Source organism: Impatiens glandulifera, chromosome 2, assembly GCF_907164915.1.
Source record: "Impatiens glandulifera chromosome 2, dImpGla2.1, whole genome shotgun sequence".
In the NCBI taxonomy this organism is placed as follows: domain Eukaryota; kingdom Viridiplantae; phylum Streptophyta; class Magnoliopsida; order Ericales; family Balsaminaceae; genus Impatiens; species Impatiens glandulifera.
Genome location: NC_061863.1, coordinates 12,576,141 through 12,588,548, shown reverse-complemented (window position 1 = coordinate 12,588,548; position 12,408 = coordinate 12,576,141). Strand labels below are relative to the sequence as shown.

Here is a 12,408-nt window from a genome sequence, read left to right as displayed (position 1 = left end):
GTGAGGATGTTAGCCACTTCATGCTTGTTCCCTTCATGTGATGTGTCTGTCAGCAGTCGGCTGTCCGGATGCAATGTTGTCTCTTCCAAGTTTTTGTCTTGATTTACCTACATTCATAGACAATAGAAAATCTGGTCCCCATTTTTCTTTGGGTCTGTGGCTTAATAATCCCTTAGGAATCCATATTTTGATTATTTTGATGGACTTCACGTTGTGTGTATGTATAGTATATCTATCTGTTGATGGTTTAACTTTAAAGGATGATTTTCGGTAAACATATTTTGACTTTCGGTCAAGTTTTTCTTTGCCATACAAACTGGCTGTCCTTCTCTTAGGTTTCAGCCAGCTTGAAGTTGGCTTTACATAAATCATTTCATCCTTTGAAGTTATATCATTACAGCTTGTAATTTCTTCATTGAGCTTCTCATTCTTAGATGAGATCTCACTTATTGAAACATCAACCTCTTTGATTTGAGATGAACAACTTGAACTATTAGACTTGTTTTTTGAAATAGTTTGATTGAGAGATTTTAACAGTTTTATGTACTTAATGACCATGTCATTGAGTGCAGCAATTAAATCATCTCGGGTAAAGTCATCAAAGAAGAGATCAAATACCTCAGATTCTTTCTTAGCCGTGAGGCAGGTTTCAACTATATCATCACTGTTGCTAGATGATGAGTCGTCCGAATCACTATCGGCCCATTTTCCATTGCTTTCAGCATCCATTAGAGCCTTATGCTCTTTCTGGTTCTCCTTTATTTGGTCACTACCTTCAAAAAGTTGAATCACCGTTTCCCATGCTTCCTTTGCGGTTTTGTAGTCTCGGACCTTACAAAACGTATTTCTGTCCAAATCGTTGGAGATGCGGTTTCTGGCATGGTTGTCTAGGTTGTTTCTTCTCCTGTCTTCAGCTGTCCATTCCTTTCTGTCTTTGTCAATCTTTATCGGTCCTTCAGACAGACTGAACTGCATCTCGTCATCCATGGTGATTAAATACAGGTGCATGCGTGCCTTCTAGTTGGCAAAGTCGTCACCTTCTAGCATTGGGGGCCTATCAAACGACATGCTTTCTTGAGTATTGAAACTAACTGCTCTGATACCAATTGTTAGGATCTAGGTCGCGGCTGGGGGACCGGGGTTGGTCGGTTATCGCGTCTCACTCAAAGGGTGGTGATTAATCCGGTTAGAGATTAATATCGGGGTTTCAATACTATACAAACTGTCACAAACCCTTGAACAAGGTTTAAGCGCGGAAGTGGTTTGTTTCAGGTTGAAGCAGCACACACACGAGATAGGCATGACCAGATTTGAATAAGACAGGTTTGGAGATTGTTGGGTCGGTTTTGAAACTTAGTAATTCGGTTTTGGTGATGTTGAATCGGTTGGGGCGGTATTAGTAGGTAAGTACAGATCGGTTATAAAGTAAATCAGGCAGAAAGTAAATAACAAGACAGATTTTTATGGATGTTCGGAGATAAAACTCCTACGTCACCCATTCCTCTCGAAACCGCGAGAAGGATATTCACTAAGGAATACAAACAATCTGATCGAAACTTATTTCCTACTCGATAACACCCGTACAATTTTAACCGAAATTGTAGAATACACTTTCAAATAAGCGCTTAAGCTTTCTAGAGATAGAACACAATACTTTACTTAGGCTGTAGAAAATTCAGAACTTGTAACCCACATTTATTCCTCTTCAGCTCTTTCTTTTATAGGTGAAATGTGCCAACGGTCACATTTCATTTCCTTGAATCTGATTGGTTGAGCAGAGGTTCAGTGATTCAGACCTGGCGGTCTAGTCTTCCAGTATGTAGGTCAAAACGGCTAGGTTTGTCTTTTACTCAATATGGCAACTGTCGGTTGGACAGTTGTCTGACCTGGAAGATTGCCTTTCTGATTTATCCTGAAGTGGAAAGATCTTGTAGGACGGTCTTCTGCAACCTGCAGACTTTCCTCAGACTTGTATGAATATGGCAATATTCAGTCTGTTCCTTCGGTATCATTCTCAACAGATACCCGAAGTGTCTTTTCATGCTGGTCGATTATTTATGTTAACCGGATGACTTCCGGTTTTTCCATGCCTTTTGAATGACCGACTGTTTAATTGATTTTGGCCTTCTGATTTGACCGATCTTTTCTTCTTGTTCGGTCAGGTTTCTTGGTCGGTTTGATTGCTTGACCGGTTGAGTTTCTTAACCGGTTGAGTAATTTGACCGGTTGAGTTCCTTGCCTGTTCCTACACAAGAGTTTTGTTTTTGTTAAGTTTTATTTAACCGATCTAATTTTATCTAACAGTCCATCTATTCTATTCGTGAGCCGTTTGATCAGAAGTGACTTGAGTTGATTTTGATTTAAGCTCGAGTTGCTCATATAATATTTTTCGATTTTTTTCGAGGCTGATAATAAATAATATATTTTTTTTTTAAATTAAAATTTAAAATAAAATATTTTTTCTTGATAAATATTTGAAATTTTAATTTTAGTTCAAATTTTTTGAATTGAACCGAACTTGTAGGTACATAGTTGATTCAAGCTCGAGCTCAAATTTATAAATTCGTTCGAGTTTGAGTTCGAGTTCAGCTAATAAATACTTAATCGAGTTGAACTCAAGTTCAAGCTAACTTAAACTCGGATCCTCTCTTCTAGTTTAGCGACAATAAGAGGTGGATATTAACCTTAAGTTACTAGGTTTGAACCCGTCAGACGGCAAATTATGCGTCTGATTAAATGGTTAAGTGTGTTTGCAGGCTACATACTTAATCCGTTGTCCCATTTTTCATTCTCTCTTTTAGCCTAGCGGCAACAAGAGATGGATATTCACCCTAAGATCTTGGGTTTGAGCCCGTCAGGTGACAAATTTTGCGTCTGGTTAAATGGTTAAGTGTGTTTGCGGGCTATGTGTTTAATCCCTTGTGGCCACATTTTCATCATCTCTCCTAGTTTAGCGGAATAAGAGGTGAATATTAACCCTAAGTTACTGGTTTGAGCCCGTTAGGCGGCAAGTTATGCGATATTAACTCTAAGTTACTAGGTTCGAGCCCTTCATGCGGTAAGGTATGCGCCTAGTTAAATGGTTAAGTGTGTTTGCGGGTTACATCCGTTGTCCCATTTTATGAATCTCTTCTTCTAACCTAGCGACAATAAGAAGTGGATATTAACCTTAAGTTCTTGGATTCGAGCCCGTCAGGCGGTAAGTTCTGCGCCTAGTTAAATGGTTAAATGTGTTTGCGGGCTACATACTTAATCCATTGTCCCATTTACGAAAATGAAATCCCCTCTTCTAGCTTAGCGACATTAAGAGGTGGATACTAACCCTAAGTTCCTGATTCGAGCCCGTTAGGCAGCAAGTTCTGCGTCTGGTTAAATGATTAAGTGTGTTTACGGGCTACATACTTAATCCGTTGCCCAATCAAACTCGGCTGAATTCGTTTGCATATATGACTAAATTCTAAATTTGATTAAAAAAATCTTCATTTTGAATAAACTCCATATATATATAATATAAAAAGTGAAATTACAAATTGACTAAAAATAAATAATTAAAAAACTACTTTAATTTTTCTTCAAAAAAAACTACTTTAATTTTTCTTCAGAAAAACTACTTTATTTCTTAGGGTAGTTAAAAGAAGCAATCTTTTTTATAATCAGATTTAAGCCTTTAACCCAAAAGAAGGGGAAAATTACGGTAAAACCAGTCACGAACAAAAGGATTCGTGAGGTGAATGTTCGTGATCTTCGATTCTCCTTTTCCCTCTCTCCACCACGCTAGAACCGCAAGATTTGCTATTGCTGAAATCCTCATAAACATCAGAGCAGAGAAGTAGAACAAGAAGGAGCCGAAATGGAGAATTCTGGTCATTTGCTTATTCTCATATGATGTTGCTGCATTAGTTTTGTCAGTTTTACACAGATTTTCATCTAAGAGTTCAGTTGAGATCATAATCTGTGTTTCTTAGTTCTAGCGGTTTATTATAGTTATATCCTGTAGGTGTAGTAATGCAATCAATGATCTAATCTAATCTAATTCATAAAATATTTACTAGTTTTTTGATTGTGGTGGATAGGATGTGCATCAGTTTTCTAATGTAAGTCGTTCATGATGAGATCCAAGTAGAGATGGATAGAACCTTAAATTGGTGATATATACTGATTATTACTTGTCTAAGACTTTTGCTAATTTTTGAATGATTGAGAATCACATGAACTGAAGCGTTTAAGAGTTTACTTGACTTCGTTATCACGCAGATCATCATCTGTGTTATAGTTGTAGTTATAGTTATCCTTGTAGGTGTAGTAATGCAATCAATGATCTAATTTAATTCATAAAATATTTACCAGTCTTTTGATTGTGGTGGATATGATGTGCATCAGTTTACTAATTTACTAATGTAAGTCATTCATAATGAAATCCGAGAAAAAATGGATAGAAGCTTTACATACCTTGGACAACAAATTGTCTAAGACTTTTGCTAATTTTGAATGATTGAGAATCACATGAACTGAAGCTAGTTAGATTCACTTGCATGTTCATGTTTCATTTAGAATTTGAGAAACGATTATTGCATATGCCTACTTTATAACCTTTCTTAATTTGCTGTTTTCTTTATAATATGTAGGGAATCCTCAGGACATGATGGTGCCTCCTGTTGAAGGTGTTGCAGGAGGAGGGACGGCTTATGGATGGGGAGATAGTGGCTTGAACAGTTCATATCCACTCCGGGGAACAATTGATCCTTCTAAAGTTCCATCTGCTGATTTATTGCACGTTTGGTGCATGCCAAACACTGCAAATGTTGGACCACAAGACATGCCACGACCTTTGGAGACTGTGAGCGTATTTCTTTTGGTTTTCTTAAACCCCAAAGTGTTATAAAATGATCAATCGTATTATTTAGTATTTCAAGCATTTATATTCTTAACTTTGTTGAACATGTTATCATCAGAGTTGTTTCATGTGTGTGCTTACAAAACAGTTTTCATTGGAGAGGATGAACTAGATTATCTTCTAATGGGATGAATATTTGAGGAAACGGATGCTATAGAACACCCGGAATGAAGCTATTTCTTGAGAAATATTTTATTCTCCCTACCTTTTTCATTTGCTAAATTTGAATAAATCATGCATTTTATGCTATCACTTGATAATTTCCTATTTAAGATGTTCCTTTTTAATTGTTATTATATATTTATCATTACTGTTAAGCTATTTAGGGATAAATGTTTTTGTGAAAATTATGTTAATTACCACTAGACTGTATTATTTCTTATTTAGGCACATAAAAGACTAACTAAGAAAACACAACAGACTAATTATGGAAACACAAAAGACTAACCAGGAAACTAATTAGTAAATAATATAGTCTAACTATAGTAATTAACATATTTTCCACACTTCCCCTCAAATCCAAGTTAGCAACTTCTACAACTAACTTAGATTTGCAACATAGTTATAGGCTTTAACAATAGTCACATATTCGTTTCCCGCTCTTTAGTCGCCGTCTCCCACTTTAAGCTTCGTTTATGGCTTCTAAGGTTTCTTATTCATATTCGTTCCTATTGCTATGTTTCAACAATTTTGTCTTGAACCAGCTTCGTTTCTGGTTTTTAAGACCTCGTGGTCATCTGTGGCTCTATTGTCCTGTTTCAATGGCTTTATCTAGAACCTGCCTCGTTTCTAGTGGTATCTCTATCATTATCTCACTTCATCTCAAGCAATGCCATTTCACATAAATAAGAATCTCTAAATCTCTCATCTAACTTATTCAAATGTTTCTAGAAATAAATTAAGGAATAAAATAGAAAAAATATTAGTCTACTTTGACTATTTCCACAGTTTCTTTTTTCATGAAGAAGCTTTTTGTGTTCCAGTAAAATTTATACTGGTTATTCTGTGTACTCTATTATATAAATAACCAAGAGCACATAGTAGGGGAAGGTTGTTAAGTTTTCAAGTTTCCTCATGTAATTTTATTTTGATTTCTCTTAAAGATATCTCTTCTGGCGGCTAGAAATGAAAGGGAGAGCTTTCAGGTTGCAATGCGCCCCAAGGTTTCTTGGAGCAGTACAGCTGCTGGTGTTGTACAAATTCAGTGTACAGACTTGCTCTCCAGTTCTGGTGATAGGTCAGTGGTTGAGAGCATCTTACTGACTTACAAATTTGGAAAATTGACCCTCTTTTCAAGTTGGTAGAAATATCAATTTTACTTGTGGAGCAGGTTGAGGGCTGGGAAATCGATTACTTTACGACGTGTGGTGCCAATTTTAGGTGTTCCAGATGCACTGGTACCACTTGATGAGCCAGTCGCATTGCTGAATCTATCTCCGGGGTACCTATTTACCTGAAAAAAGCTATTCTATGATAAATCTGACTCTTGAGAGATGATTATTTCATCTCTGTTATGATATATACTCTATGATGCAGAGAAACAACTGCGGTTTGGGTTTCTGTAGATGTCACAAGTGCAACACCCCCAGGTCAATATGAAGGAGAACTGATCATTACTGCCACCAGGGCAGATACAGAGTGATTGTCTCATCTTTTTTTCTTCAGTTAAATATTGTTTGGTGCTGGAATTTGATTCAATTATTTTTCTGTTTGTTATTTTGCGGGTTCTGTATTTTAATATTTCCATTTTTAGTTAAGTTTGTTGGGTTCATGGTGGTGGGATGTTGTGCTAGCCTCCAAGAAAAGAAGACGGTGTAAAAAAATCCATTAGGCTTAGATGACTGGATATGTGTTTTTTCCATATTATGGAACACATTTATGGACAAGCATTCTCAATTCGTGACAGGTGGGCACAATGTCAACGGAAGACGGACATGCATCAAGTATATACAGAAATCAGAAATTGTCTGGAGATTGTGGAGCCCATTGATGGAAAACCAGTAGATGAAGTGGTAGGTCTCTGAAACTGTTTGTGTAATCTTATTTAATTACATCTTTATGTATGCATTAAGCTGTTCATTTTGTTTCCTGTTTTTCTAGGTAGAAAGAGTGAAATCTGCAACTACGTCTTTAAGAAGAGTTCTTATGTCGCCATCGTTTTCAGATTTATTTTCAGATAATGGACCGGTAGATATGATGGATGAGGATGCCATTTCGAACCTTTCTGTACGTGTAAAAGTAAGTTTGACAGTTTGGGACTTTGTTCTGCCTGAAACACCCTCAGTTCCTGCTGTTATTGGTGTATCCTTTTGTCCTCTTCTCCTTTAGTGTTACTTTTTTATTGGATTCTTGTGGTGACCTTAACAACAATAGTCTATTATTAAACTCTTCAAACCATTACAATGTAGGTTGGATTAAGATTTTTTAGATTATATGTGGTGGTTAGCATTTGTGCCTTTTATAGTATCACATGCTTAATAATCTTGGAATACCCATGTTACTATTTGAGAACTACAAACATTGACTTGCAGAAATCCAACTTTGATAGTCTGCTTGATCTTATTCTCGATATACATTCTAGGGACTGCTAGTTCTTTCCCAAATGAGGGTAAGCTCTGCTTTGACTATATTACCCTAATACTATCATCAAGCAAGAAATAAAAAGACCTAGCAAGGCCATAGTTAAATCTTTCTGAAAATAGACTATCTTCATTGCAAAAAAATATTTTGATTGGTTTGTTGCATAGTTGTCATGTTATTTGTAGTTTTTTGCCATGGATCCAAAGATCGACTTTTTGTTCCCTGAAATGGCTATCTATCAACTTATACTTTTCATGTGGCAAAAGAATTCAAAAATTAAGTTCCCTCGGCACTTGAATTCAACTGTTTCTTTTTCTGTAAATGAAGAGACGTGATCCATCTTCTTAACTCCAGTTAGATTTCCGACACTGTTATTGAAGACCGCTATGGTGTTGAGCATGGAAGTACGGAATGGTATGAGATTCTTGATCAGCATTTCAAATGGCTGCTTCAGTTTCGTATTAGCCCCTATTTTTGCAGATGGGGTGACAGTATGCGTGTTTTAACTTATACGTGCCCTTGGCCAGGTATGTTTGTGTGGCAGGAGAGATTAATCATATTAGACATTTTTTTCCTGCTTTATTATAATGATATTTACTAAGTCCAATCTTCCTCTCTGTCCATTGTTTGCCAAAAAACAGAATAGCTCAAAAAAACCTTTAAATGTTGACCTAGAACAGAATTTCACATCACAAATGTAGTTGCACTGCATTTCTTAGTTGATTCCTTCAATCCTTCGTCTAACTATATCGTTCCATTAACACATCACAAATGTAGTTGCACTGCATTTCTTAGTTGATTCCTTCAATCCTTCGTCTAACTATATCGTTCCATTAACATCTTGTTAATATACATCTCTTTGATTCTTTTTCCCTGATGATTCAGTTGATCATCCAAAATCAGATGAATACTTTTCAGACACAAGATTAGCAGCATATGCTGTACCATATTCTCAAATTTTCCCTGGGTATGTAGCTGGTCTCTGTGATTTTTCAGTTAATACTTGTACAGTTGTAGCGTATGTAATTCCTGAATTTCCTTGACATGCAGTGGTGACAATACATCAGACAATTATCTGCAAAAGGTAGTGGAGACCTTGAGAACAAAATCTCATTGGAAGAAGGCCTATTTCTATCTTTGGGATGAGGTATGACAAGGCTTTAGTGTTCTGTGAAAAATACTGTTGATCACTAAAGAATGAAGACTTGTTTGTTAACCCTCTGATTGTGTACGAGTAAACATATATTCCTTGTGCTCTCTCAAAAAAAGTTTAATTTATTTGTCCCTGTCAATCCATAGATAAGAAAAAAAAATGCAGGTTGAGGTCTCAGGATTCCACTGAAAGCACTTGATTGAAGTGGGAGTCATCGGATGTTGTGCCCCTCCCCTAGGGAAAAAACCCTAGTCTCATAAAAAGAAAGGAAAAAGAATGCAGGTTTTCTTTGTTTAGGGTACAGTATATATATAAGCTGGAAAAGGATGTTTCATATTCATGAATGATTTATAGTTAATAATTAAACATTTATCCTTTTTAATTTAAACTTGTATTCTTTTGTTCTTCATATTTCCACCAACTGATATTAATATTTTTACTTTTATGCAGCCGTTGAATCTTGATCAGTTTGATTCCATCCGTAAAATGTCCAACCAGATTCGTACTTATGCACTTGATGCTCGCGTTCTCACTACTTATTATTGTGGTATGATTATATCCTCTTACATACTTCCAATTAGTTAACACTTAACATCATGCAAATTCTTTGGATGATTTCACCTCCTTACCTTCTACAGTTTGATGTTTTGACTTGCAATCTGGTGTCTCATGTACTCACCTTTTTTCATGCAATGTACAGAAAATTATCGAGTTTTAAAAGCTATAGTTCAAAAACATTTAGTGATAGAAATGACATCATCCACTAGATGCATATTAAAACTTTTCATTTTGGACAAATATATCCTTTGCCTCCTAAATCAATTAGTACTTTGTTGGTTAGAATGTTCAGATCTTTAGACTATGCAAAGAAATACATGATATATTCGAGCCTATTTGGAAACTGGTATTTATCACCACCACTGACACAATTACGATCTTATTGAAAATTCTCCAAAGTTAAAATTAACTTTTTTTTGTTTGGTATAAGATTATTATAGTGTGATTCAGATTATTTTATAGATGACTCCATTGGCAAGGGCACCCAATTTCTCTTTTATGGGCAGTTTCCTTCGAGCTTAGGAGAGTAAAGGCATGCCTTAAGGCAGCTCGTGACCGTAGCATAGTGGCAGTTTTGTCAATATGAAAATGAATCTGTCAATCTGTTTATCAAAGTACTTCTCTGATTGCTCAAGACATCTCTTTACAACTAGGCTTCAAATAAATAAATAAAGTCCATGGGACAAATTCGACACAGGAAAACTTACAAAAGAAAAGACATCACAGATCGCGATTATAATGTAACCATTTGGTATCAGGATTATTTTTTCGTTAATGATCAAAATATTACTCTGTTGTGATTCTTGGAAAAGATAACAAATGTAGATTTTTTCGGATTATGATCAAGATCATAAAAACGTGCAAACAATAAGCCCTGATTCCGATAAATAGAAATGGATCTTAAGTTCCCACATCCTTATAGTTTTCTCTAATAGTAACACATTGTTACTTTAATAGTGGACTATTAAATTTGTGCAGGTCCAAATGATGCACCTCTTGCTTCTAACAGTTTTGAAGCATTTCTGAAAGTTCCTAAGTTTCTAAGACCTCATACCCAAATATATTGCACAAGGTATTAGAAATGTAAACCTGATGTAGGTTAGCAATTCCTAATTCCACAAAAGAAAATAATTTATTTTGTTCTGGCAACTATGGACTGAACAATTTATAATGTTTCATCACTTTAGTTGAACTTGTAAAGGATTAGTTCATTTCTTTTTTTCAGCGAATGGGTCCTTGGTAACCGAGATGATTTGGCTAAGGATATAATTGCTGAAATACAACCTGAATGTGGGGAGGTAAAAGACAAGATGCTAGACTTTAGCTAACAAAATGATGGGTTTTTTTTTTTGTTTTTTTGTTCTTATGAAGAGGTGTTTACCCTTTCATAAGAACAATGCTTATTTATCTTAAGGTCATATGAGAAGTGTGATTGGATGATTCTCCAGGAATGGTGGACATATGTGTGCTTGGGCCCATCTGATCCGCAGCCAAACTGGCACCTGGGGATGCGTGGGACTCAACATCGAGCTGTGATGTGGCGTGTCTGGAAAGAAGGGGGAACAGGGTTCTTGTATTGGGGTGCCAACTGTTATGAGAAGGCTACAGTTCCAAGTGCTGAGGTAGTACTGATTTATAGTTAGATTTTTTATACTAATTTATAACTCAAGTGATGAAAAAAAGAGATCAAACCTGATTTAAACATAAAAAAAAGTTTTCTATAAGATGCAAGACTTGTTATATGAACAAAATCCAATATTCGTGTATGAGCAGATCAGATTCAGGCGTGGCTTACCTCCAGGTGATGGGATCTTATTTTACCCTGGTGAGGTTTTTTCGTCGTCAAATCAGCCTGTGGCTTCGGTTAGACTCGAAAGACTTTTGAGCGGCTTGCAGGTACTCCTTGACACCACCTATTGCAACACATTTTGTTTGATCTTGATTATTTCAAAATAATAGGTGAAATGAATAATTTTATGGAAGTAGTGATTGATGATGAGATGTTGGGTTATTTAAATAATTTTCAAATAACCCACTATTTTTTCATTAATTATTTATCAGTTATATCATTTAAAATCATCAACTAAAATATCCTCTATTTCATTTTAAAACATATATTTTTTCTTATCATTTTACCTAAATAATTCACTTTCTCATAACCCTGAACCCCGTTTAGATCAAAACATGGTAAGACATTTTATGAAAGCATATATATATATATATACCTTATCTGAAATCCATTTTTTTTTTCAGTTTAACCTTGTTTGATCTGGGTTTATTTGAATAAACAAACGGTTATTTGTTATATTTTAAAAATAGAGGGTGTTTTAGAGTATTTAAATCAATAATTTAAAAAAGGGTGATAAATTTGATGCTTGATTAAATAACTCACATTAGACAGACCACCCTTTCTTAAGAGGGTTTAGATCCTAACCAGCTCCAAAAAAGGCCTAGGTAACCTTGATGTATAGGGCTTGTCCAAATAATTCAATATCTCATCAATAAATAACTACTAAAGGGTATTTTTTAATATGGTTAATTAATAATATGAAAGAAAGCTTAGATAGATGGTAAATTAAAAAAATGGTCTGAAAATGTGAGTTTGTTTTTTTAGGACATGGAGTACCTAAAGCTGTATGCAACAAGATTTGGTAGGGAAGAGAGTATTAGTCTATTAGAAAAGACAGGAACTTACATGGGTCCTGAACAATATACTCTTGAACATATGCCTATTGATTTAATGCGTGCTCAGATTTTTAGGACATGCCAATTTCAGTAGATATATATATATATATATATAGATAAATACATTATTTTAATCAAGGTTTATATCATCATCATAATAATAATTGACTATTTATAGAAGGACAGGTAATTAAGATTTACTTTCAAATTCTTGCTTCTCTGATTTGTCAAAATGTAATCTTGTTACTTCTTATATGCTAGAAAATCCTTCAGCAGACAAACTTATGTAACAAAAGGGTTTGTGTAATTCAATTCTGTTCATTTTTTCATCTTGAGACGAACATATTGGTATCGCTTCATGTTGGATTAGCTTATTTTGGAATCTTGGACTAGCATAGGTTAAAGATTGGGTTTACTCTTAAAATTTTAAAATTTTACTATTTTATAATATGCAACTAGTTTGATTGGGGTATAATTTTAAATTAGTTAGTTTCTTACAATTTTAAAGATAATTTTAATTTTATACATTTTATAAATT

General features: G+C 35.0%; 1 protein-coding gene across 1 annotated transcript; it reads left to right on the top strand.

The window, feature by feature from the left end:
- The first annotated feature begins 3,699 nt into the window (after window positions 1–3,699).
- On the top strand, window positions 3,700–12,205 carry LOC124925959. Its single transcript, XM_047466108.1, has 16 exons — window positions 3,700–3,863; window positions 4,626–4,837; window positions 5,998–6,131; window positions 6,225–6,335; window positions 6,431–6,532; window positions 6,801–6,906; window positions 6,995–7,195; window positions 7,833–8,001; window positions 8,360–8,441; window positions 8,525–8,621; window positions 9,078–9,174; window positions 10,164–10,257; window positions 10,411–10,483; window positions 10,634–10,807; window positions 10,959–11,081; window positions 11,800–12,205. The coding sequence occupies exons 1-16, from the start codon at window positions 3,851–3,853 to the stop codon at window positions 11,962–11,964; spliced, it is 1,953 nt and encodes a 650-aa protein (XP_047322064.1). The 5' UTR covers window positions 3,700–3,850; the 3' UTR covers window positions 11,965–12,205.
- The last annotated feature ends 203 nt before the right edge of the window (window positions 12,206–12,408 follow it).